Source organism: Rhinichthys klamathensis, unplaced genomic scaffold (genome assembly GCF_029890125.1).
Source record: "Rhinichthys klamathensis goyatoka isolate OS25496 unplaced genomic scaffold, OSU_Roscu_1.1 h1tg000196l_1, whole genome shotgun sequence".
Classification (NCBI taxonomy): Eukaryota; Metazoa; Chordata; class Actinopteri; order Cypriniformes; family Leuciscidae; genus Rhinichthys; species Rhinichthys klamathensis.
The window spans coordinates 958,109-985,935 of NW_026606722.1; the positions used below are offsets into that span (position 1 = coordinate 958,109).

At 42.2% G+C, this 27,827-nt stretch overlaps 1 protein-coding gene across 5 annotated transcripts in view; it reads left to right on the forward strand.

Annotated features, from left to right (window-relative positions):
* Window positions 1-27,827, forward strand: part of arid1b (AT rich interactive domain 1B (SWI1-like)) — a 94,252-nt gene that overhangs the window by 40,005 nt on the left and 26,420 nt on the right. For all 5 annotated transcript variants that reach the window (XM_056262622.1, XM_056262621.1, XM_056262624.1 and 2 more), the window contains exons 5-7: window positions 18,732-18,975; window positions 20,889-20,978; window positions 21,838-22,008. In XM_056262622.1, the coding sequence (XP_056118597.1) occupies window positions 18,732-18,975; window positions 20,889-20,978; window positions 21,838-22,008 (505 nt within the window). The remainder of the gene's footprint in view (window positions 1-18,731; window positions 18,976-20,888; window positions 20,979-21,837; window positions 22,009-27,827) is intronic.

Consider the following 27,827-nt stretch of genomic DNA (forward strand, 5'->3'; position numbering starts at 1 on the left):
CAAATCCACATCAGAGACCAAAAGAAACACAAGCTTTGCTTCATTTGTGTAAATCCCCTCAGTGATACAAGTTAATGCTCATTTAATACATTAAGAAAATGTATCTGAGGAACTGATATTTTTATCCAGGATTAAGCAAGAATCAAACTCTCCTTAATGGGAAGCTTGTAGACGTCAGTGTGATGTAATTTACATCATCAGCACAGTCCGCTGATGTCCATTCACACGGTCTCGCTTTTGTGTCTGTGCATGTGCAAAAAACAAAGGTCCAGTGTCGTCCATCCACCCTCATGATCTACACAGTATTTGAAAGTTTTCCATGCTCACCCATGCGCAAGAAATGAAGCGAAACACAGAAAATGAAGTATACACTGGCTTTTAGAGCTCTTGAAACCTAGAGTATGGTTGTTATGTGTATACAAGACAAAACATATTTTGAAGACAGATGGTCCTTCCACCTTTGATTTGGGTGAAGAATGGAGCATGTGCACCCCAGGATGTAGCTCATCAGTAGTGACTCCCATCTCTAGACTCCCGGCAATTGTTACCAGACAGCAGACGACGCCCGCAGCTGGCATGATGCCATCTCCAACTGGGGAGGGTGGGTGTGATCAGACTTTAAGAAAAAAAAATCTAATTTAAATCAAATTAATGCAGCTTCTCCATAGAAAAACTCAATTCTGAACTCAGCAGACACCTTGTACAATTGCCAATTGCCTTTTCACACGTACAGTTTTTACTGGTAAATTAATGGTAAAGTACTATTTAGATGTAATGTGTGAACAGGATCTTCTTTCTTTTTTTTTTTTAAATACCAGTAAATCAGTTCTGGCAATTTTCCAGTCTGAGAAGTTAGTTATGGCAGTATATGTGAACTAGTGTTCATTTTGTTAACAAAAACTTTGACGTAAAATGTTCGTTGCCAACCTTTATCCATGATAAAGATGAGCCAACACAACATCATTACACATTAACTGTGACTGTATCAACATGTAAAGATGAGATTTTTTTAAAAAGATGACACTAAAATGGAGTTTCATGCTTGGGGTTGCCAGATGTCAAGAGTTTAAATCCCCCAATCAGAGCTTTTCTTTTAAAAGGATACATTTTTATACTCCGTTTTATGTAATACTCGCAACCTGGTAAACCCGGCATGTACTGTAAGCTGGAGTTTAGTAATCTCCATTGAGAAGCTCTGCTCAAATGAATGTTTAATACAGCCTCGTTGTGCTGTTTGCAAAATCTGTGATCAAACCTTCTCAGTAATGAACTGTAAGAAATCCAAACATATTGATCTCAACATTGATCCAAGACTTTCAGGCAAATAGTCTCACCAACCTCACGCTATTGGTTGAGCCAATGTCATAATGTCCAGACCAGTAGGGCTGCTTAAAGGTGAACTAAGTAACTTTGTTACCTTAACCGAACAGCTTTGGAGTCATTGTAATGTTTATATCACTGATTTCGTGTTGAATGGAGGTTGTCTCGCAACCCCTGGTGCCCGTGAGCCGCAAAACCACCCTTGCACCTTTGGGCCGGCGAGCCGCCGGCCTCAGTGTTAGGAAGTATCGTGTGATATCAGGTCTCGCGAGGTAACGAATTGCTTTACGGCAAAAAACAGATCTGATAAAATTCTGATAAAATGAGCATCAAACAGAAATAACCCGGCGCCGTATACCTGTGGTGTTCGAGGCGCACATACAATACAGACTGCCGACAGTTAAACAGGGCGCGCGCAGCTCTTAAAGGGGCCATACCTTATTTCCACTCGTTACAGCGTCCATCCTACTGAACAGGTACCGGTGTACAGGGGGAGGGGATCCGGCCGTGAGTGCGAGCCATCTCTGCGTGAGTGCTATTCACGACAGTACAAGTACTCCACAGCGACTCTAGGGGTCGCTGTTTGACAAAAACGGAATTCCTACTTAGTGCTGCTTTAAACAAATGCAATTGCAATTCCATTTTGTGCCACTAGTGCACAAATTAAATTGAAACAATGCATTCCTATGGACCTCCTCACATCGGGTACTGTTTCCTTCACCACAGAGCTCAGTTATACAAGCTGAAACCCTGCATGTGAGAGTGGAGCTCTCAGACGTTCTGGGTGAGGAATGATGGCAGGGACGGGTTTGACAGGCCACCTGCTGAGCGAGTCTGATCCGCCATAGACGTCTCCCATCACTGCTGTCAACCGAAGCACTGGCATCAGCCACAACAGAAAGCCACTGTCACACTTCAGTGTTTAATGGGCTGTGAATGGGATCCGCACACAGTGACGTGATGGTAGCAATTTTACATGCTCTATCAGACAGCTCTTTGATGCTACCACTGACGAGATGAGATATGATGAGGTGACGGGAGATCTGACATCTACTCCCTCACACACTTCTGTCAGTTCGGTTCCTCGTGCAGACACACAGAGCATTTCTCATTATCACGCAGTGCGGATAAAGTCATCTTTTGTTGTCCGTCCTTTTTTGTTGTTTCGTTTTATCTGCGTGTCTTAAAAGGGAGGCGGCTTCATTCATTCCTCCTTCTAAACACACACACACAGAGGCACACACTCTTGCTGTAATGATCTGACTGTCTCGATATCTCAACTCTTCTATAGAAGTCCTTCAGAGTTTTAACATTATGTAATAGAGATGCATCACGATGTTCGACTAATTGACTAGTATTCCAACAAACGACTAATAGATTGAGTTTGACAAGTTTTTTCTTAAGGATATATTTTTGTAGTTTTGACGTTTTAAGCAGCGGCGCTTTAATTAGCGTGCCGCCGACATGCTGTTCTTTAGATGTAAGACAGTTTGCACAGTTAAACCCTCTTGGGAAAATTTGCATTTTTAAAGTGCAAAGCCCCTTTCAAGCATTTAGATATCTCCGGCCATCGCATCCTGTCTTTTGTTGTTTCTTTATCGTCCCACCATGAGTGTTGCATTTTTAGATCGTTAAGTAAAAAGTCGTTTATTTTTATTTTTAGAAAGAACCTTGCATTCTGTTTCAATCTGCTGCTAGTTGTTACTGTTAGTTTAAACGCAGCAACATGTATTATGTAAGCGCTTACTAAGAAACGTGCAGAATCTGGTCAGGTGATCTCAGAACCAGCCTAATTATTCATGGCTTCTTTAAAGGATAGTGTCGTTGATCTTCTGGACACAAATGAAGATCACATTTCGATGATCTTTCTGTCCCTCCATTGAGACGATGCTTCAAAAAGTCCATATAAATCCATATGAATCGAGCGGTTTAGTCCAAATTTGATGATGAGATTCGATCGCTTTATATGTTGAACAGATTAAATTGAAGCTTTTATTCACATATAAACATTGACCAGCGAACATAAACCGAAGCTCAACCGAACCTGCTTGACGCACGAGAACAAAGCTCAAACATGATGCGTACTACGAGTATTAATTAATTAATCATAATGACAGTATTTTCATTTTTGGTTAAACTATCCCTTTGAGACAATAAGGCAGTTAGTCTATTTCATTTGTTTTATTGCACATCCCAATTATGTCAGAAAGTAGATCTGGTCCAGAATGTAAATGGAGTCATGCGGTGTTCAGCCAGTGCTTTTGTTATGGTGTCATTAAACATGTCAAATGTTTGATTATACTGCAATGATTTGTTTAAAGAGGGTTTTTAAAGTAAACAGCGCATGAAGCTCAACAGTGTCCGGCCACAACTCTTTTTCTTCGGCTTTGGTTTTCGAAGTATTTTTTCTCATTCATTTTCCCCATAAGGATTTCAAAACAATCAATGAATACTTGATCCAAACCAACCAGCTCCAAAATTGATCACATTACAACATTTCATTGGAAACAAAGGAAGACCGAATGCACAGAGGAACTATGCACTTACTGAATGAATGGGCTACTTCTGTTATAAAGAATTACTTATCATTTTCACCCTTTTCCTGCTCTTTCACTCCTTTCAAAATCGTATCGGATACTGCAGACAATAAAACGTTCCATTAATCGAGTCTCAAAGATGAAGTATAAAGACAAAAAGGACAGCTTAGCATAGTGCTAGCCAATTAGTAATTAGTACTAGCTTAGCCTAATCCCTAAGCAAAGTGTAATTATACGTTTTTATTTACCAAACTGTTCTTGACACCACGATTCCTGTTTACATGGTAGCAGTTCTCGAATTGGTGGATCTGATTCACCTGTTGGTTGTATAGTATCCGAAATTCTGTAATTCATATTTTTTTAATGAACCTGGAAGTCATACCGCTTCTACATTTGTGGGGTATGGATTTTTTTTTTTTGTAAAATAAAAAAATAAAATAAATGTATCACATTTTCCACAAAAATATTAAGCATCACAACCGTTTTCAACATTGACGATAATAGGAAATGTTAAAATCAGATTATCAGCATGATTTTTAAAGGATCATGTGACATTGAAGGCTGGAGTAATAATGCTAAAAATTCAGCTTTGCAATCATAGGAACAAATTATATATATTTTTTAAATTTGAAATAATATTACAGTTTGATTTCCATTACACGAGAGTAGATGTTAAAACTTCATGCTGATTTGTACTCGGCTTTCGCCAAGATAAGCAAAACTAAGACGTAGCTTTACAGTAAACTATGCTTCTCCATCCATTTACGCTTCTTTCCATAAGGTAGTGTGACTCCCCTTCTGTCCGGCGTTAACGGCAGCAGTGTACTTGGCGCGTTAGCGCACGCGACGGCTGCAACTACAGGACCAGCACGACAACCGTCTGGATTGAACAGAGTAGGGGACATCTCTAGGGTCTTCAAGTGGGCACCTTCCGTCCTCAGTGTTTCGTCGACTAGCCCACGACACCTCAAGAGGGCTCGACAGTGACTCTGGCGTCCCAGAGTCACCCCCCTCCGTCCCCCACTCAACTCAGCCCAGCTTACTGACCTCTACATCCCTCCTGCTGCTGAGACCTAACCACAATATCACAATCTCCGCGACCCAACCATACGCGCCAACCCGTTGACTAAGGCTGTCGAGCCCCACTGGTGCGTTAATATGCAGTTTCAGTGGACAACGGTTCCGTATGGCATACCACCTACCGCAAAACACAATATCTACCCAACCACCCGTCATTCACGCAATATCCACAGGAACGTATACACACAAACCAACAGACTCTTCAAGTTTTCAAGAACTCTACGAAACCGTAGCGTGGCGGCCTGTACACAGCCAGCTAGAATCTTTCCGTCTCAACCACAGCCAGTTGCTGCTCCTTTCTGCTGCTTCAGATAAGTTCTTTACTGTGCGACGCAACTCTTGGCCACTGAATCCGACGTCTCTGAGGAACCGGGTTGTAGAGTGTGCCACAAAACCTCGACAACCCACTTCCACTGGATAAACCTGGACTCTCCATCCTCGCTGTTCTGCTTCAGTGGCCAGATGAGCATACCGCAGTTTCTTCCTCTCATATGCCTCATCTACCGCATCCTCCCATGGCACTGTTAACTCTATCAGTTGAACAATGCGTGCTGATCCAGACCACAAAACAATATCTGGTCGTAGGTTAGTGGTGGCAATCTCAGGTGGAAAAATAAGCCGTTGGTCAAGATCAGCCAGCATCTTCCAGTCCCTAGCAGCTTCCAGTTGTCCTGGGCGAGAATTGGTGTTAACACCTTTTCTTGGTGGTTGCTCGCCTGGGCGGATGAATATTGTCTTCTGCGTGTAATGTTTTGCTAGAACAGGTGGCAACTTATTGGTCATGTTACGCTTGCCTTCTAATGCTAAAGCCAAACATCGCAGTACTTGGTCATGGCGCCAAGTAAACCGACCTTGGCTAAGAGCCACCTTACATCCTGTCAAAATGTGCCTTAATGTGGCAGGTGATGAACACAAAGGACAAGAGGGATCCTCTCCTACCCAGAGGTTTAGGTTCTGCGGTGATGGGAGAACATCATATGTTGACCTAATAAGGAAACTGATCCTACTCTCTTCCATTAACCAAAGGTCTTGCCAGCCCATCTTACGTTGTTCCACACTCTCCCATCTCGTCCACTCTCCCTGCTTGGCCTGTGAAATGGCCTTTATACACCTCATCCTCTCCTCCTGCTGTCGCACCTCGTTGACTACCAGCTTCCTCCTTTGAGCTGGGCCTGCCTTGTGCCATTTAGGAGGAGCTAAACTGAGCCCAAAACCCCCTCTTCCATGCTGTACCTGTCCCACGATATCCCTAATTTGAAGGGCAGCCTTTGCCTCTACTACAGATTTCTTTGCTGACCACTTTCTACCAGTTTTTAACACAGGGGCTGCCTCCCTTACACATTTGTCGCGTGACTCTACTAAGGTCATTTCCAGCCTGACCTTGGCACACTTGAACTCCTCGGTTAAAGCAGAGACTGGCAGCTGCAATATTCCTTTACTATAAAGTCCTACTCTGCTGAGGCAGCGTGGAACTCCCAACCATTTCCTGATGTATGAACTTACCAACGCTTCCAGCTTCTCCACTGTTGTCAAAGAAACCTCGTACACGGTCAGTGGCCACAGCAACCTCGGCAGTAGACCAAACTGAAAGCACCAGAGTTTTAGTTTACCAGGTAGAGCACAGCTGTTTATGCTCTTCAACCCTTCCACTGCTTGTCGTCTAACTTCTCCCACCCGAACTGTGTCCTTTAGATCCCCATCGTACCATCTCCCAAGACTCTTTACTGGCTTCTCAGAAACTGTTGGTATTGCCTCACCATTAATGAAGAATGTTTTATCTACTACCTTTCCTTTAACTATCGAGATGCTCCTTGATTTAGAGGGCTTAAATTTCATTCGTGCCCATTCAATATTATCTGTTAACTTCCCCAATAACCGATTAGTGCAGGCTACTGTTGTAGTCATGGTTGTCATGTCATCCATGTATGCTCTGATTGGTGGTAGTCGCATCCCAGAAGCCAAGCGCTCTCCTCCTACTACCCATCTTGATGCCCTCATGATTACTTCCATCGCCATGGTAAAAGCCAGTGGAGAAATGGTGCATCCTGCCATTATTCCAACCTCTAGGCATTGCCATGCAGTGCTGAATTTTGGAGTTGAGAAACTGAATTGCAAATCTCCAAAATAGGCTTTCACTAAATTTGTTATTGACATTGGTACTCTGAAAAAATCAAATGCTGCCCAAAGAAGCTCATGTGGCACTGAACCATATGCATTAGCCAAATCCAGGAATGTCACATGGAGCTCCTTCCTCTCCTTTTTAGCTGACTGAATTCGTTGCCAGATAACATTGATGTGTTCTAAGCATCCTGAGAACCCTGGAATACCCGCTTTTTGAACTGAGGTGTCAATGAAGCCATTCTTTAACAGGTAGGTGGACAATCTCTGGGCAATAATGCTGAAGAAAATCTTACCCTCAACGTTTAATAGTGAAATAGGACGAAACTGACTGATGCTTGTAGCATCTTTTTCTTTAGGTATAAAGACTCCACCTGCTCTGCGCCATGCTCTAGGTACAACCTGTTTTTCCCATGCCACTTTTATCAATTTCCACAGAATTCGCAGAACTCCTGAAGCACTCTTGTACACTCTGTACGGAACTCCATTAGGCCCTGGAGATGATGAAGCCCTTGCCTTTCTCACAGCCTGCTCTACCTCTTTCCACTTAGGTGCACAGACCTCCATTTGGTATTCTGGTGGGTTGATAGGTGGTATGTCTGATGGAATTGACATAGGCTCATGCCTTTTTGCATCTGTATGCGTGTCCTCCAAATATCTCTCTAGCTCAATCCTAGATGTTTTTAAAGTGCCATTCTTCTCACTGGTGAATAACTTCTTTACGAATTTGAATGGGTCTTTATAGAAATTAGCCCTCGCACGTTCCTTCTTTTTGTAGCGTTTCCGTAGGCGCTCAGCTCTGCGTAATGTTGCCAGCTTATCTTTTATGGCCCTTTGTAAGAGATTGAGTCCCTCCTTCTGACTTTGTTCGGCTCTTTTCCATTGCTTCCTCAGCTGTCTCCTTTCTCTAACTAACCCTTCAATTTTCTGCTGCCGTCTAGACATTCCAGGAGTAGTTTGTACTTTTTCCTTCCTTTTTTCCACACCAAACCTCTCACTTCCATATGCGTAAATGATGTCCCCAAATTTATCCAGCTTCTTTTCAACTGTACCAGTTAATCTTTCCAATGCAAAGCATAGATCTGTGTTTACCGTGTCCCATGCAGTTTTCTCACAAGCTCTTGGCCATCTAACTCCAGGCCTATGCCCGTTGAGGTTCTTTTCTCTCTTATGCTGGTTAGCCTGACCGGGTTCACAAGTATGAATATGTTCATCACTAACTGTGCAAGCCCTCCTTTCGTCAATGACAGGGGTGCTGATATCCTGCGAGCTGTGGTTTGCTTCCTGTCGCTGGATTTCATTCGACTGACTTGACTGACTTCGTAAGAAGTACTGATCAATGCGAGGCCCTTGTCCCTTCTCCCTCAAGCATTTCATTTTCCCTTGATGAACCTTCAAACCCCTGACCGTTGTCACCTTGCTCCAGCCACAGACACAAACTTGGAGTTCAATGACTTTACTTACTGCAGATCTTGAACTAGTCTTACTCTCCATACTCATATCCGTTTCCATTCCTAAGTCGTTAACCATGTTGTCCAACATTGAGTCATCTTCCGCCCCCGCTCTCGCAGACTCTAGGGGTATTTTTCTCTTTAATTTCTCAGAAGCCTTGGGCGGGTGTCTCCAGCATCCTGTAAACACGGAGCTGGATACTGCCGACAAGGGTAGCTAACCCTTACCAGCCCCATTGGGGTCTCTTTCCTCCTGTCAGCTGTCTCTCCAGGCTGTCACAAGGTCTTTCCCTGGTTGCCAGCAGCACTATTCACCGCAGTCACTGGATGTATCCAGATCTTCATGATTTCCATTACACGAGAGTAGATGTTAAAAACTTCATGCTGATTTGTACTCGGCTTTCGCCAAGATAAGCAAAACTAAGACGTAGCTTTACAGTAAACTATGCTTCTCCATCCATTTACGCTTCTTTCCATAAGGTAGTGTGACTCCCCTTCTGTCCGGCGTTAACGGCAGCAGTGTACTTGGCGCGTTAGCGCACGCGACGGCTGCAACTACAGGACCAGCACGACAACCGTCTGGATTGAACAGAGTAGGGGACATCTCTAGGGTCTTCAAGTGGGCACCTTCCGTCCTCAGTGTTTCGTCGACTAGCCCACGACACCTCAAGAGGGCTCGACAGTGACTCTGGCGTCCCAGAGTCACCCCCCTCCGTCCCCCACTCAACTCAGCCCAGCTTACTGACCTCTACATCCCTCCTGCTGCTGAGACCTAACCACAATATCACAATCTCCGCGACCCAACCATACGCGCCAACCCGTTGACTAAGGCTGTCGAGCCCCACTGGTGCGTTAATATGCAGTTTCAGTGGACAACGGTTCCGTATGGCATACCACCTACCGCAAAACACAATATCTACCCAACCACCCGTCATTCACGCAATATCCACAGGAACGTATACACACAAACCAACAGACTCTTCAAGTTTTCAAGAACTCTACGAAACCGTAGCGTGGCGGCCTGTACACAGCCAGCTAGAATCTTTCCGTCTCAACCACAGCCAGTTGCTGCTCCTTTCTGCTGCTTCAGATAAGTTCTTTACTGTGCGACGCAACTCTTGGCCACTGAATCCGACGTCTCTGAGGAACCGGGTTGTAGAGTGTGCCACAAAACCTCGACAACCCACTTCCACTGGATAAACCTGGACTCTCCATCCTCGCTGTTCTGCTTCAGTGGCCAGATGAGCATACCGCAGTTTCTTCCTCTCATATGCCTCATCTACCGCATCCTCCCATGGCACTGTTAACTCTATCAGTTGAACAATGCGTGCTGATCCAGACCACAAAACAATATCTGGTCGTAGGTTAGTGGTGGCAATCTCAGGTGGAAAAATAAGCCGTTGGTCAAGATCAGCCAGCATCTTCCAGTCCCTAGCAGCTTCCAGTTGTCCTGGGCGAGAATTGGTGTTAACACCTTTTCTTGGTGGTTGCTCGCCTGGGCGGAGGAATATTGTCTTCTGCGTGTAATGTTTTGCTAGAACAGGTGGCAACTTATTGGTCATGTTACGCTTGCCTTCTAATGCTAAAGCCAAACATCGCAGTACTTGGTCATGGCGCCAAGTAAACCGACCTTGGCTAAGAGCCACCTTACATCCTGTCAAAATGTGCCTTAATGTGGCAGGTGATGAACACAAAGGACAAGAGGGATCCTCTCCTACCCAGAGGTTTAGGTTCTGCGGTGATGGGAGAACATCATATGTTGACCTAATAAGGAAACTGATCCTACTCTCTTCCATTAACCAAAGGTCTTGCCAGCCCATCTTACGTTGTTCCACACTCTCCCATCTCGTCCACTCTCCCTGCTTGGCCTGTGAAATGGCCTTTATACACCTCATCCTCTCCTCCTGCTGTCGCACCTCGTTGACTACCAGCTTCCTCCTTTGAGCTGGGCCTGCCTTGTGCCATTTAGGAGGAGCTAAACTGAGCCCAAAACCCCCTCTTCCATGCTGTACCTGTCCCACGATATCCCTAATTTGAAGGGCAGCCTTTGCCTCTACTACAGATTTCTTTGCTGACCACTTTCTACCAGTTTTTAACACAGGGACTTGTAGTTAATTGTGTCATTTCATTGCGTTTTGAGGTTAATTGATATAATTTTGCGTCTCCGGAGTGATCTATGACATTGTATTATGTTGAATATATTTTTTGGTCTATATTTATTAATGAGGGAAAAAAAGTAAAAGTTATAGTTTTTGTTTTGAAGTAAAAAAGATCAAATTAGACCATTGGGGTAAGATGAGCCACCCAGAATTGGCCCAGAAGGCCCAGATTGGAATCTTGTTACGCATTATTAATTATTACTGTGTTATTATTTTTCAAATGTAATACTTATTGTAATTATTGGGGTTATTGTTCAGTATTTCCATGAATTAGATGCATCTTTGCTTTCATTAAAAACCTCTAGGTTAGTTGAGTGAAATCATTCAATTTGCATTCTTAGTCTTTCTGTTATGACATATCTTCAATTAAAATATGGGTAAATAAAGTAAATATTCATATGGCTGTATATAAGAATAATTTTACCTTTCAGGTGAATCTCTTTTTCTGGGCTTCTGCTTTGTCTGTCATCGGTTATTCAATTATTACAACTAAATTGTCAAAATAAAGGTTTAAATACAATAGTTTTAGTATTTTACTTAAAAAAAAATGTATTAATAAGAATCATGTCAAAAGGAAACTAAAGTAATCTTACCGCAGTAGGGGCCATCTTACCACTCTTTTTTAATATTTAACATTTTGTGCTACAACAACTAGCCTAAATTGGCAAATGTTTCTGTTTATTTCCTATAATAACACATTGGCTGATGCATTATCAAAAATAAAACCACATAAGGGGGGCATCTTCCCCCATCTTACACTGCTACTTTTTATCACTCTTTTTTACCCCAAACTTTTGAATGGTAGTGCATCATCACTTAATCTCTGAGCTCATGGTAGGTCTATCTTGAAAGGTTTAAACTTTATCACTAAAAATCAATTTCACTATGGAGATTTAGAATGACCTTTTTATTTCCTGAGCCCTGCTGTGTTCTCTGCTGGTGTGATCACACCCACTGTGGTTAAAGTCTTTGCCATTCACGCATAGGCAAGCGCCACTTTGTTGTTCTGTCTTCCAAGCACACAGAGTAACTACAGACTTCTTCCACCAGCTCACCAGTTGTGTGAAATATAGTAGACCTTTTTTACATCAGAAGTATAGAGCCTATCTGTGTCACAGTGATTTTTAGTATGAAGACTTATTATTGTTGCTGCTCCTGTCAGAAAGATACATATATTTTCCTCCATTTCCCTTGCGGTTGCCTAATCCACCTCCACTCCCGGCTCCAGCACGCTCTCTGTGTCTGGGGAACGCTCTCGTCAAACCCAATATGTCAGCCTCTTTTCAGATTGTCAGGCATCACAACAGGGGAAGAGAATTCCTCCGTCAGCGCATTGTGTGTATGTGTGTGTGTGTGTGTACTCGTATTGCCTTACGGCCCCACTCCCTCACTGATGTGTGACTATCTATTGTCTCTTCTCATGACTGGCTGGAGCACAAAGCCCTAAAGTGCTCTAGCATCCATTTTTGGGATTTCTTCTGTGGTTTCAATATCATCAGAAGATTTCTGTGCCACTTTTATTTTTGGAACAAAAGGGAAAACAACCTCTTGTTTAATTGAGCCTACACTATACCCTGCTTACTAAGGGGCTGTTTACACGACACCGTTCCTTTTTATGCATTTTGGCCGTTCATTTACACGACAAAATGGGTTTCAATGTGCAAGTTTTTGAAAACGGTCTGCATTTAAACAACAAAAACGTGAATCTCTGAAGGCGATGATGTCATGCACACTCATATTACGTGTTCAGTCTATAGTGTTTCATCGCCATCTAATGGCCTGGCAGTAGAATACAGCGTTTTAGTCGTTTTCGCGGATCTGTGTGAATGGCGTTTTGACAACAGTGTCGTCTGAACGTGGAAAACTCAAAGGAAAAACGTCTCCGTTTTAAGCATATCGTTATAGTGTAACCCTAAGATGTTACTAACCAACCATACTATAGCATCTGTTAGCACCCAATATACTCACAGCGAAGTTCTTTTTCGTTCTTCGCTTTGGGGTAAAATTTAAATACGTGAGATACGGTTATTAGGTGTTAGCAATCATCCTGACACCACCCACGCTACTACAAGAGCAGCGTTTAGATGAATATGTAAATATGTGCTGCACGCTTTCGTTCAATACAATATACACTCACCTAAAGGATTATTAGGAACACCGTACTAATACTGTTTTTGACCCTCTTTCGCCTTCAGAACTGCCTTAATTCTACGTGGCATTGGTTCAACAAGGTGCTGAAAGCATTCTTTAGAAATGTTGGCCCATATTGATAGGATAGCATCTTGCAGTTGATGGAGATTTGTGGGATGCACATCCAGGGCACGAAGCTCCCGTTCCACCACATCCCAAAGATGCTCTATTGGGTTGAGATCTGGTGACTGTGGGGGCCATTTTAGTACAGTGAACTCATTGTCATGTTCAAGAAACCAATTTGAAATGATTCAAGCTTTGTGACATGGTGCATTATCCTGCTGGAAGTAGCCATCAGAGGATGGGTTCATGGTGGCCATAAAGGGATGGACATGGTCAGAAACAATGCTCAGGTAGGCCGTGGCATTTAAACGATGCCCAATTGGCACTAAGGGGCCTAAAGTGTGCCAAGAAAACATCCCCCACACCATTACCCCACCACCACCAGCCTGCACAGTGGTAACAAGGCATGATGAATCCATGTTCTCATTCTGTTTACGCCAAATTCTGACTCTACCGTCTGAATGTCTCAACAGAAATCGAGACTCATCAGACCAGGCAACATTTTTCCAGTCTTCAACTGTCCAATTTTGGTGAGCTCTTGCAAGTGGTAGCCTCTTTTTCCTATTTGTAGTGGAGATGAGTAGTACCCGGTGGGGTCTTCTGCTGTTGTAGCCCATCCGCCTCAAGGTTGTGCGTGTTGTGGCTTCACAAATGCTTTGCTGCATACCTCGGTTGTAACGAGTGGTTATTTCAGTCAAAGTTGCTCTTCTATCAGCTTAAATCAGTCGGCCCATTCTCCTCTGACCTCAAGCATCAACAAGGCATTTTCGCCCACAGGACTGCCGCATACTGGATATTTTTCCCTTTTCTACCATTCTTTGTAAACCCTAGAAATGGTTGTGCGTGAAAATTCCAGTAACTGAGCAGATTGTGAAATACTCAGACCGGCCCGTCTGACACCAACAACCATGCCACGCTCAAAATGGCTTAAATCACCTTTCTTTCCCATTCTGGCATTCAGTTTGGAGTTCAGGAGATTGTCTTGACCAGGACCACACCCCTAAATGCATTGAAGCAACTGCCATGTGATTGGTTGATTAGATAATTGCATTAATGAGAAATTGAACAGGTGTTCCTAATAATCCTTTAGGTGAGTGTACACACAACAAAAATGACTACGATGAGAAAACAATAAAGAAAGCATCTGATCATATCGTTGTGGATATGTTTGCACCAGCTCTGAAATTCGACACTCCAGTAAAGTCACGTCACGTTTATTTGTATACTACCTTATACAATAGACTGTTTTTAAAGCAAGCCGCTTTACAGTATTCAACATGGAAACAACAGTGTCAGTGTCTCTGTTAATTAGAATTACTACTTCAATTTCTACTATAAAGCAGCTCTCCAGTGTGTTCATGTTTTTACTTGCGTATGTCCGACCTCGACAGACTGAACTGAAGAAATAAACCATGACGATTTCCACGCCAAAGAGGGCGGAGCCTCAGAGCCACATCTAGCTATCACGTAATTACTACGAACCAATTGGAGTTCAAAGGTGTTGATCAGCCAGAGTGAAATTTTCGAACTCCCGAAATGAACAGAAGATGAACTTTGTTTTTGCCAGATTTTGTTCGAATTGACGTCATATCAGTTCGTTCTTCAATTTAGCTTGAAGTATATTGGGGCCTTTACAGTCCACCATATTGTCTGACAAACTTATACTTATATCTAGGTCCGCCTATAGAAGTCCTGTGTGTTTGGAAAGTTTAAATAGAAATTATAGGTACTATCCCAATATTATTTAATATATTTATTTAATATATATATTATTTAATATATATATGTGTGACCCTGGATCACAAAACCAGTCACAAGTAGCACGGGTATGTATATTTGTGGCAATAGCCAATATACATTGTATGGGTCAAAATTAGATTTTTCTTTTATGCCAAAAATCATTAGGATATTTAGTAAAGATCATGTTCCATGAAGATATTTTTTAAATTTTCTACCGTAAATGTATAAAACACTTCTTTTTGTGAGTGAATGCAGCACAATAGCGAACATAAATGGATAACTTTTTTTCTCAGTTGATTTTTTCAATGTTTTGATTTTTTTGCACCCTCAGATTCCAGATTTTCAATAGTTATATCTCGGCCAAATATTGTATTATCCTACTAAACCATATATGGAAATGGAAAGCTTATATATTCAGCTTTCAGATGATGTATAATCTCAATTTAAAAAAATGTACCGATGTGACTGGTTTTGTGGTCCAGGGTAACATATGTATATATATGTGTGTGTTTATATATATGTATGTATATGTAATAATATAATATTATTTTTAATTATAATTTTTTTATTTAAAAAAACCCTGCCTCAACAGAGCTCTTTTAAAGAGACCAGGCTTCAGATGGCCACGCCTGGCTCCCCAATTTTCCTCTCATAATTCCTCCATGTTTTAATTGGGTCGTATGGGGGCTGTCATGTGAAATGATGAAGGATGAGCATTACTCAGTTTCTCCAATCAGAAGAGAGAGAGAGAGAGAGAGAGAGAGAGAGAGAGAGAGAGAGAGAGAGAGAGAGAGAGAGAGAGAGAGAGAGAGAGAGAGAGAGAGAGAGAGAGAGAGAGAGAGAGAGAGAGAGAGAGAGAGAGAGAGAGAGAGAGAGAGAGAGAGAGAGAGAGAGAGAGAGAGAGAGAGAGAGAGAGAGAGAGATATGCAAGTATTCCTGTATTCCTTTTTTTTTGTTCTCTGTCTTTTCTCCTCTGCTGAGATTTGGAGTGTGAGAGATGGAAAGAGAGGAACTTTGAATGGCCAATGAGCCTGAATAATTGCGTTCATCAATTAAAGAAGTCAGAGACTTAACGAATATAACTAATTATGGACATAAATCAAGCAAGCTCCAGCCTTGACTAATTTGTACAAGGTTGAAGTGATTTGACTTATACCACTAGGAGTTTTGCACAAAAAAAAGCTTGCTTGTGTCTACAACGTCAAAAAATTAAAACAAGAGAAGTCACCAATGCTACAATTTAGAATGGTTATCCTAAAAATGTTGTCATCATTCACTCCACTTTCCAAACCCAAATGACTTGCGTCTTCTGTCGAACACAGAGACATTTTAAAGAATGTTCATGCAGCTTATTTTCACACAGTTAAAATGAATGGTGACCAGCTCCAAAAATAACGAAGCACCATAAAATAAAAGTGACTTTTGCGTTACATTTCAAGTTTTCTGAAGCCATTTCATAGTTTTTTTGTGAGGAAAAGATGGTGAGTCATTATTCACACGTCAAAATGTGTTTTTCAAACTAGGTTTTACTTCAATAATGTCAGTGCCTTTTGCAGTGGCTTGGAACCAGTCATAACGTGCCATATTTAAATAGGAACATATTCATATTGCTCTGAGATTTGAGAGTGGTGTAAAATATTTTCAATGAAAAATTGCTTCAAATTTGGTCCATGTTACTTTAGCTGACTTGGAAATATAGTCCTTAAGTATTATGGTCTAGTTATGATCTGTTGTTGGTCCTTTTTGGAGCTTAACATCCCTTGGTCACTATTATATAGTTGAAATAGAGTGTGAACATCATTTGTATGGTCATGATGAGTAAATAATAACAGGGTTTAGATTTGGGGTAGATTTAACTATCCCTTAAAAACTGGAATTACGTCGCAAACTGAGATTAAAGATGTTGGCTTCATAGAGTGAACTTTTTACGAAATGTGAGCCATCCCACTTCTTTGAGTCATCTGGAAAAAGAATCTACGATAACACCATCAAGCTGTCTAGTGTATCTGGAAAAGCCGAGACTTTCCAGTGGAGAAAGTAACTGCTGGAAGTAGTTGACCCACAGTCTTCATGACACTCCGTCATCGAGGCCGATATGTGGTATTGCGTAAAGCTGAGCATATGTTCCTCTTCATCCTCAACTAGGTCATCACCGCTAAGCCTGCAACGTGAAGTTAGTCTTTTCTGAAAACTGTGTGAGTTTCCATCACAATCATTCATTGAACTCCATGACACTGCTCGAGCTGGAACCACAGGCTCATTTGTAGTGGAATTTAAGGCCTCATTGGAAAGTTTCGTTCCATGGTCTTTCAGCACCACTGGGCCTGTTGTACTACAACGGCAAAGGGAACCAGTTTTATTTCCCCCTTATTTGCCATGGTGCTTATTAGTTGGTACTTCTGATGCTGTGTATTCCAGTATCATTGTTGCATTTGAGACCACGGGGAATAACAATGAGTGATCATTGAGATCCGACAACCGCCAGCTCGTCGGGAGCTCGTAAAACATCCACTCTACCGAAGTTCTTTTGCTGCAGTCCAGGCCAGGAGGAGTTATCACCTCAGCGCTTGGAAACTAATGCCAGTTGCACTGTTGATGATGGTTATTTGCAGACATTAACTCAGAGGCATGACTATGGTATTGGCTGCATACAAGATCAACAGGAGGGTAAAGAACTTTAGCCCCTATAGCCCCCTAAAGCCGGGCTCAGACTGCACTGAGTTTCAGGCCGATTTACCCATCCCGACATTCGGAGAAAAAAATCGTGTCCAGGGCATCGGCCTGTTCCGATGTTCGGTCCAGATTATCTGGTAATGTGAGGCGTTTACAGGTCTTGAACCTCCCCATCTGCTCGCGTAAACATTGGGGCCGCCCCGGCAATATCAAACATGTTTGACATTTAGGATTTTAAATTGGGATGATTACGACTATGATTACGTCAGTACTTCCACAATAGCCAATGAGAGGCAAGTTTACGAGGAGACGGACGTGACGGTACTTTTGAAATGATGACGCGAAACAACAAGCATCTGTACAGGTCCGGTGGACAACAGAGATGGAGGAACGTCTGGTCGAAATGTGGCAACAACACAATTGGCCTTTGGCTAAGCCCCACCCCCCTTAGTTACTGTTGCTACGTCCGACAAACAAACTTCATCTGGGCTCTAGTATCAACATGTCTTATGCTGTGACAGCTCTTCCTGCTGAAATTTTATCAAACTTTTATAAAGCAGCAAATAAAGTGTTCGATAGAAGTAGGCAAAAGCGGCTGCAATATACGTTCGAAGGCTATATTCACGACATACAGGTGAAACGCAAGGAACAACAAGGCATCCAAATAGAGGCAAAAGCATACCGGTCACAGTAAAAAAATGAACCACCGCATATCCTACTAATCGAGACGGAGGCTGGGACTAACAATATCAAGGAGCAACACTGTTCATGCAAAGCTGGGTAGGTCTCTATTCACTTCTATAATCGTTATTACAAAGCAAACGGACTACGCGAGTATAATTTTGTATTTATTAGCAGCGTGTGCTAGACGACACTTGTCAGGATTTGACTTCGGTTTGGGAAGGGGAAAAAAACGGACACCCCCCTCCAACCTCTCTGGGAAACGCGTATCTGTGTTTTTTCAATTCAACGATTTTCAAATCATGCGTGCAGGTTTGAGATTTGAAAGAGGAAAATCGGTGAAGATTCGTCTTATGTGCGCGATGCAACCAGATTTCACAATCGGTTGAGTTTTAGAAACTCCTGTGGTCTGAGCCTGGGTTTAGTGGAGTATTCACAGGGTTTAGTTTGGCACAGGTTTGTAATTTTGGCAACTTACACTTAGCGTTAGTGCAATATGTTCAGACTGACTTAGTTTTTTGTTTTACTAGAGTCTCTACAGGTTCGCTGCTTCAGAACTGATGTCATTTGATCCATTCTTTTACTCACTTCCAAATGAGACATGGCATCAAGTCCATTAACCAGTAATGTTTTTTGGCTAATGAATCCTTATTGGAGTCTTGATAAGTATGAAAATGGCCTGAACTTGAACTCTCCCTTCTTCTGTTTGTGTACTTCAGGATCTATCTGGCTCTATAGATGACCTCCCCACTGGAACAGAGGCGGGTCTCAGTTCGGCCGTCAGCGCCTCCGGGTCCACCAGTAGCCAGGGCGAGCAGAGTAACCCTGCCCAGTCGCCCTTCTCGCCCCATGCCTCGCCCAGAGTCCCCAGCATGCGGAGCGGGCCCTCGCCCTCGCCCGTCGGGTCACCAGTGGGTTCCAGCCAATCACGATCTGGGCCCATATCACCTGCCAGTGGGCCAGGTAAAAGATTCTGTGTGAGATATAATTTTTTGATTTGTTTTTTCATAAATATTTCAGGGAGAATAACTGCTGTTTGAAACTCTCCATTTTTATGTCGTTTCATTTATTTGAATGCATGTTATGTTTGAATTGTATGAGGTTATTCTGTAGTAGGGACGTGAATTTTCAGGAATGTTGTTAATCAATTTTCATTAAAATCAACAACCAATTAATCGATTAATCGCTACTGTTAATATCGCAAAACACGTGGAGAACTCTTAATATCATGGTCACATAGTAGCAACAGCAAGGGTACACATGTATTCGTATCGAACTGAACAGATACAAAATATAGCAAAAAAAAAAGAAGCGTCAAATTTATCATATTTATTAATCGTCAATCAATCAAATTAATAATGCCAATACTAATCTGTAGAATGATGTTTTTATTTAGTTTGTTCCCTTAAAATAATTGGGAGAAGTAGAATCTTTAATAGCTATTTAAAATGAATTCATTTGAATTGTAGACGCGTACGATCACACCAGTGTGATTACAACGTTCAGTGAGTCACGTGATCAACTGCTAAATTCAAATGTGATCTCGTGCTTCAGCTGTTGTAAATATAATATGTAAATAAATATTATATTATAAATATAAACTTAAGTGTAAAGGGGTTAATGCCATTTATATATAGTTAAGATTATTTATTTTAAAAACATTATAAATCAAAATAAAGTTTATATTTAATATTTTAATTATTTTGTCAGTCATTTCGCATGTTTTGGTTTGCCGAAATTGTTTTAGCCGCGTCTTCGGAAAATTAGCTGCTAAAATCGCTTCATACAGACTAAAACTCTCTCTCTAACTAGGCACATATTCTTGAACATTCTATTTTGGGAAAAAAATATTATTGTCATGCTAACTTTGACGTACCTATTAGCTGCAGCCGTCACATGCTTCTCGTTGAACTCCTACCACTGTGGAGCAGTTGGAGGGCGAGGTGTCTGAGCTCCAGTCAGCAGTGGGTCAGCGGCAGGATTCAAGCTGGCTTTAAAACAAGTCCCTCCATCATTAAAATAGTTTTGAAAGTCTGTTAGCAGTTCGGAGTCACTTTGACACAATTACTGCCCTGCTGTGCGCTGCATTGTTAGCCGGGCTTCTTTGATAGCCGGGCAGCGGAGGGCTTTGTGCCGCTGAAACTGCTGTTTTTCCTTTCCGTTCTGAATGTCACTAACAAGGTCCACAGGAGAGCGTTTACCCCGCTGCACACAAAACTGCCTCGTCTCTACTGGGAGCACCATTGGCCATTAACCGCATACAAGGCTGGCCCTGACATGTGATCTGTGTGCCATTACTGGAGAATGAATATCTCCGCTTTTACACGCATACACGTTCTGTACATACAGGCACACAAAGTCGCTCCCGGGAGAGAAACAATGAGCCTTAAACGCCTCCCATGGGACGTGTGGTTAGATATTCTGCCCTCAATGCTAATTTGTCTGATATTTATCGTGAAAAGGAGCTCTTTTATGAGACCACTAACTGTATTTGTGGTTTTGTGCATGTGCACTGCAAAAATATGTGTCTTGATCAGTATTTTTGTCTTGCTTCCCAGTAAAATATCCTTAAAACAAGATAAAGATGTTAAGATTTTTTTTTTAGAGAATATATCACGAGGCAAGTTTATCATTTTTTACATTGTTTTAGACAATAAATCGAACAAAATTTACATTTATTTAATTGTATATATAATGATAAAAAAAACATTAGAAACAAAATCTGAAAACAACTTTTGAAGTAAATTTATCTTGTTTTGATAATTAGATATTTTAATCTTAAACTAGACAAAAATACTGATTAAGGAAATAATGTGCGCACAGTAAAAGACTTTGGGTTTACGCACACATGTACATTTCCCGCCCCCCACACACAGGTACACAGATGGCCCCTCAGACCCCGGGGAACGTCCCAGACGTGGGCTCCCATTCCTCTCACAGTCAGTCGCCCATGTCTCAGGAGAGAGGTGAGTTGATTTCCCGCTATAACATTGCGGCTCACACTGACTCTACTTACAGCTTTCGAGGAAAAGGCGATTTTTTTACTGATGTATATTAACACCTGCTATATATTGTTTCCTCCTCCATGGATACGAGGAGCTATGAGCAGCTATCAGAGGGCTGGTGCTTTGATTTAGAGCTCAAGTATGAACATTTGTTTGTTCGGAGCTGTAAGCAATAACTATTATTGTAATTTCAGTTATTTTCACCTATGCAAGTGAGATCACAATTAGATTTACTGACAGCAGAAGGTCAACATGAAATCAAAGTTGACCTAATTTATACTTTGTGAAAACACTGTCCCATCTTATTGTGCACAATTTACCAGTGCACCTTGTTCTAAAGAAAATCCTTGTGATGGCAAATTAAGATTTTGACCTGTCTCCCTGTCCAGGTCAGATGAGTTGGTGCTGGCAGTGTTTCAGGAGGGCAGTAGTCATCCACAACTCACATTCAGATCTGGTTTCAGTCTTATATTGAATGCCCGCTCTCATAATGATCCAGTCAGTTCTCTTTCAAATGTTACTTGTTCGTTATTTTGTTTCGATATATGACAAATTGCAGAAATAAAATGGGTTGCAAATACCCCTTTAAATATATATAACAAAAAACAAAACATTGACTGACTTAATGATCAGACATTTTGGTAGATGATTAAAAACCCCAGCTTTAACCCAAATTCCCTGTCACGGTTTAGCTTTTTCTGACTATACAAAGGCAAAAAAGGCAAATCTGAATTGTTGTTGACTAATATTTTACAAGGCCGTCACAGAAAACACTTTTTTGTTGTTGGTATGAGTAATCTTTTCCGGTTTTACTTTTTAGGATTCGCACCTAACATGCAGCGCAATGCACCTGGTCCCCAGTTTGGAGGCCAGCAGGCTGGACCTTCTATGTCCCCACACTCCTGTCCCACTGGCCCTATGCAGCATAATGTGGGCTCTTATCAGCTGGGCCCCTCTTATGGGCCCCAGAGTGGCCAGTATGGCCCTTCAGGTAACACACACTCACATTCCCAGTTCTTCTGCTTGCAAACATGTGAAATTTTTGTTTAGGTGAGGATTTCTTCCTCTAATTGTCTGGTGTGTATATCCACTAAAATGGTCCATACATCTTGTGCACTATATTACAAGTCTTCGATAGCTTTATGTGATGAACACACAAAAAAATTGTATTCACATACAAATGTAATTTTTGTCATGGCTTCGACATCATGCATTCATACATTCACACATAACGATAAGACATGCGAGAGCCAATGTTGTTATACAGTACATCATCGATGACAAGCCTAGTGCAATAGCTTAAGGCACCAAAGGTAAATATATGAATCTCCTTTTGTGTTCCACGGAAGAAACAATGTAATCTGGGTTTGGAATGACATGTTGTGTGAGTAAATGACAGAATTACATTTTTTGGGTGAACTAATACTTGTGGTTTCACAAACAGGGCTTAGATTAGATCCAGGGCCCAGGATTTGACCTTAGTTCAGTTAGGAAATTTAAGAAGCTTTTATAAAGATGCCTTAGAAAAAAAATATCACTGGTAAAACATTTAATCTGGAGATAAAACAATGACATATTTTAAGATATGTCAGTGCAAGTTGCTTTCAGTTAAGACAACTCAAACATGCATTTTAGTCTGGGACCAGGCTTTAAGCCTTTGTGAAAACGGGGGAAAGTGTCTGTTGTTGTTTCAGCCTTGTGCATCTGTGAAAGAGACCCCATTAACAGGGCTCAGCAGTAATTCATCATGAATGTTATGGTGTGCAGATGTAATAAATGAATAGCTGCTAAGCATGCCTTTATAATGTCATGGCCTCCACTCTGCCTGATTGATAGTCCCTGTTGTCCTGTACTCTAATTCAAATGACTGACAGCCAGCTCATGACAACAGGGGTGCAACGTGCTGCCGCTGTTGCAGGCCTGACACTGACTGAGCTACAGCGGCAGTCGACCGCAGAATTGTTTACACAGATTGATGGGATCCATGAAAAGATGCCTCAGTCAATTCATAGTTTGGAAGAACATAAAATTAAGCATTTTATTCTTTCCTGAAGTCTACTTATAATGCAAACATTCATAATTTTGTGGGGTTTTTTAAAAACCGTTTTCCCTCTCTCTCTCTCTCTCTCTCTCTCTCTCTCTCTCTCTCTCTCTCTCTCTCTCTCTCTCTCTCTCTCTCTCTCTCTCTCTCTCTCTCTCTCTCTCTCTCTCTCTCTCTCTCTCTCTCTCTCTCTCTCTCTCTCTCTCTTGCTTACCCTTAGACTTGTTTCATACATCTTGTTTTACATTGATTCATTTTGGCGCCTATATTAACAGGCAGCAGGGCTTGCACTGCGTTCATCAGTAGCCTGGTGCTGCTTAACAGGAGTAGCACTGCATGCAAGAGTTTTGGTGCTATGCCTATTTTTGTTGTGCATTACAACCTGAACTCAGGCTTGGTGGAACTTGGTGGAAATGCCCTTATAACCCAGGGGCATAGTGGCTCAGTGGATAGAGCTGTGGCCACAGCAAGAAGGTCCTCGGTTCGAGTTCTGGCTGAGCCAGAAGGCCTTTCTTTGTATAACACAATCCAAAGACAAGAGGTGAATGAGAGGTGATTCTAAGGCCGTGTGTCCACCAAAGCGTTTTTCCACGCAGCTGGCATATGTTTTCAATTGTTTCCAATGGGAGCGCCGCGTTTTTAGAACGCCACGAGCGTAACGAGGCGCTGAGCGTTTTTTCCACGCTGAAGCGCCGAGCGCCCGGCGTTTTTACTGGTCGCCGAGAGTTGAAAAATGTTCAACTTTGGGTAAAACGCAGCGCTCATCACTGTCACTTTTACCCAGCCGTCCAATCACAGTGGAGGAGGGGCGGGGCTAACACCACACCGACCAACTGTCACAACATTCTTTCTGTACAACGACATCAACCAGCAGAGCAAACCGAACAAAATGGATGAAAAATTATTTTTTAGTATGAAACAAATTACCTGCGAAATCAGTTACAAGTAAACTGTGCTGCGGATATTCTGTATCATAGCAACGAAACGTCTCAATGGAAAAAACGCTGCGCTGCCAAAACGCTCTCATGCGCTCACAGCTAGGCGTTTTCAGCAGAGCGTCTAGCGTTTTCAGCTGGCTAAAAACGCTTTGGTGGACACACGGCCTAAGGCTATGTTCACACTCCCAGTCCAAATTGATTATTTGTGTATCCGATTGGATTCTGATCTAAAATTATTGAATACGCCAAATAACAACTGCAACATGGAGGGGTTTGTAAGAGAGATGTTGTCTTATTTAAATTGTACAACATGACAATGTGTAGCCACCACGCTTGTCTACTGCGTCTTCTGAGGCAGCGGCAGAACCGTTGGAGGCTGGCATGCACAGCTTTTTTCCATGCTGTCGTCTCCGTCGGTTTACAAACATTGCTCTGTTATATTGTCATTTTCTGCTCGTCCGGCACTTTAGAACAACACAGCCTTGTTTCTGCAGCAACTTTCAGCATGTTTGCTATAACAACATCTGATGTTTACGTGGCGTAAGAAAGTCACAAAATCCGATCAGAGCGGTCAGACTGAAACGGATTTCCAGAAATGCGATTTGAATAGGATTTCAAACCACCTATGGATGTAGCTTGAAACGGATTTGTAAAAATCACATTTCACGTGATTTTTTGCCGTTCACACTAGCTAAATCTGAACAGATTTCAATCGGATATGCACAAAAATCGGATTTAGACTGACAGCCTGAATGGCTAAGTTGTCCATAGGTGTGAAAGCATGTGTGTAAGCCCTGTGATGAACTGGCCATCCGTCCAGGGTGTTACCCTGCTTAAGACCCCAGACACTGGAGTAGAGTTCAGCATCCCCACAACCTCAATAGGACAAGCAGTTTGGAAAATGGATGGATAGATACATGTAAACCCCCACCTTATATAAGTTATTTTTCATAATAATCAAGTTTTAGCTCCTGTACCTTTGAGACTTCTAAATGCTAATTACCTTTATGATTGACTAACCTGTTCACATATGAAACTGACCAATGTAAGTCACACTTGCATTCATCAGGGACTCTCATTTTGCTGAATAGTGTGTTGATGTGTAAAGACAACGTCTCACTAACCAACCCAAAACAACTAGATTTTGGTCAGGGTTGTCTCACCTGCCGACTGTATTTGATGAAATCTCGCCCTCTTCTGTTGGAGGTCTGTCACACACTGCGATTATAAATGGCAGAGGGATGACAGCCTTTGAGTTTTCTCTCCAAGAAGCAAGACAACTGCTTGTTACTTGTCGACGGTTTGTTGACAACAATTTCTCTCTGAGACTCAAGCAGGACAATATATTGTTGCTTCTTCAGAGGCTCATTGGTCACTGCCATGGCCAAATGATCACCCCACCGACTGAACGATCATTTCGACTGAAACAGAAGTTGATTTCTAGTCAGTAAGTCCATTAACTCAGCAGGGAGTTGAGTCACTGCGGCTGTTAAGGCTCCCCTGCTGAGAGCCGATTCTCCATCAACTATGCAAATGAGGATTATGATTGAAAATCTGCTGAAAAATCAGCTGGTGTAAACATTGGCGGTCATACAGTGCATTCAGAGAGTATTCAGACTCCTTCATTTTTATCACAACATTCTACAATCCATACTACCATAATGGCAAGGCTAAACCCAGATTTGTGACAACTGAACATTTATTACAAAGAAAAACCTGAAATATCACATTGTATTCATTGCAAGTATTCAGACCCTTTACACATTATTTAAGTTGAAGCACCTTTGGCATGCACTACAGCCTTAAGACAAGCTTCTGTCATTCTTCCCTGGAGATCCTCTTAAGCGCTCTTTAAGTTGGATGGGGAACATTCAAATCCGGGATCTGGCTGGGCCAGACATTTACAGAGTTGCCCCTAAGCCACTCTTGCATGTCTTGGCTGTGTGCTTAGGGTCTTTGCCTTGCTGGAAGGTGAACCTTTGACCCATCTGTGCTCCTTAGGACTCTTAAAGATATCTTTGTATTTTGTTGTGTTCAGCTTTCCTTTTACACTGACCATTCCCCCAGTCCCTGCCACTCATGAAGACTCTCTTAGCATGATACTACAACCACTGTGGTTGGAATGGTATTGCCAAGGTTATGAGGGGTGCCTGGCTTCCTCCAGACATGACGCTTGTAATCAAGATTCATCAGACCAGATAATCTTGTTTCTCAGTCTTTTAGATGTCCTTTTAGCAAATTCCAAGCATGGTTATATGGGTTTTGCACTGAGGAGATGCTTTGGTGTTGTCACTCTGCCATAAAGCCCATATTGGTGCAGTGTTGTAGTGATGGTTGTCTTCTTTCTCCCGTCTCCATGCATGATCTCTGGAGCTCAACCAGAGTGACCATCAGTTTCTTGGTCACTAAGGCCCTTCTCCCGATTGCAGTTTGGCTGGGCAGCAAGCTAAGGAAGAGATCTAAACTTTTCCCTTTTAAGAGTTATGGAGGCCACTGTGCTCGCGTGAACCCTTTAATGCCACAGAATTATTTGCAGCCTTCCCCAGATCTGTGCCTCAACACAGTATTGTCTGTTCATTTGACTGCATGGCTTGGTTTTATTCTGATATGTATTTTCAGCTGTTAGACCTTAGGCCTATACAGTATATACTATACACGTGTGTGCCTTTCCAAATCATGTCCCATCAAATCAAAGTGTAGATACATCCTGAAAGATGATCTTGGAGAAATGGGATGTACCCAAGGTAAACCCAAGGTTTGTCATTATGGGGTATGGATTGAAAATTGTAAATTAAAAGCATTTTAGCATAAGGCTGGGCTTATGAATTTTAAAGTGTATTTGATCTGCAGAGATTCAAACAAGCAAGGAAAATCCCCCTCTCCATTATACATTCCCTTTAAACAGTGAATTGTCTTTGACTCGAAGGTTAGTTGTTGATGTGAATTGAGTTGAAGGCAGGGAAAGTTGGAAGCCTTTGAGTCCTGTTGTGTCAGAACAAGCTTTGTCATTTTGTGTAGCTGAATTACAGAAACATGGGTCCTTAAAACAAGGTGAGATGCACATCTTTTTAGCTTACAGTAGGCTTCAAACTGTGTTCCCATGTCCCAAACCCTCTGTCATCTATGCATTTCTCACAGCACTGTCAGAAGGGCATCCGCCTGTATCCTTCACATTCATGGCATCTTTCCCTCTTTTTCACCTGAGGGAATGTTGAGATTAACAGGGCTGGAGGAAAGTCACCACAGAGTGTCTGACAGCAGTTCGGCATTTCTGTGTAATTGGCATTGCTCCAGGTCCCCTTCTACATCCTTGCAGACTGGAGTGTCCGTCCTCCCCACCGTGAAGGAGCTTGTTAAGAGTCTCAGTGTAACTACAGAATAGGGGCAAAAAGCCAGTATCCCCCTTCCTTTCCTCTCAACCTGCTTAATGTGATTTTGGAATACATTTTTAGTTCTCCTTTTTTTTTACACTGGGAAAGTGGAAAACATGCCAAGACTCTCTGATTTCCACAGGGAACTCTTGAAACCTGAATGAGCCAGAGATCTCAACATTTCGACAGCTTGAGGAATGGAAATCCCAGTTCTAATTGTGACTGAAACGCTGCTTGGCAAGCTCCTCCTGCCAAGCAGCGATCTGGGCACGATTAAATTTATGCCCATTATGCACATCAGCATATTAGACGGAACTCCACGTGGTGGACATGATGTCTCGTCCCCTGAGAAACTTGGCGTCCAGTGGGTGTCAGGCTGAATGTCCTCAGACTGTTGATCTTGAAACATGTCATGAGGAGACATACTTTATTAACAACGGGCTCTCTGATGGCTTGCTGG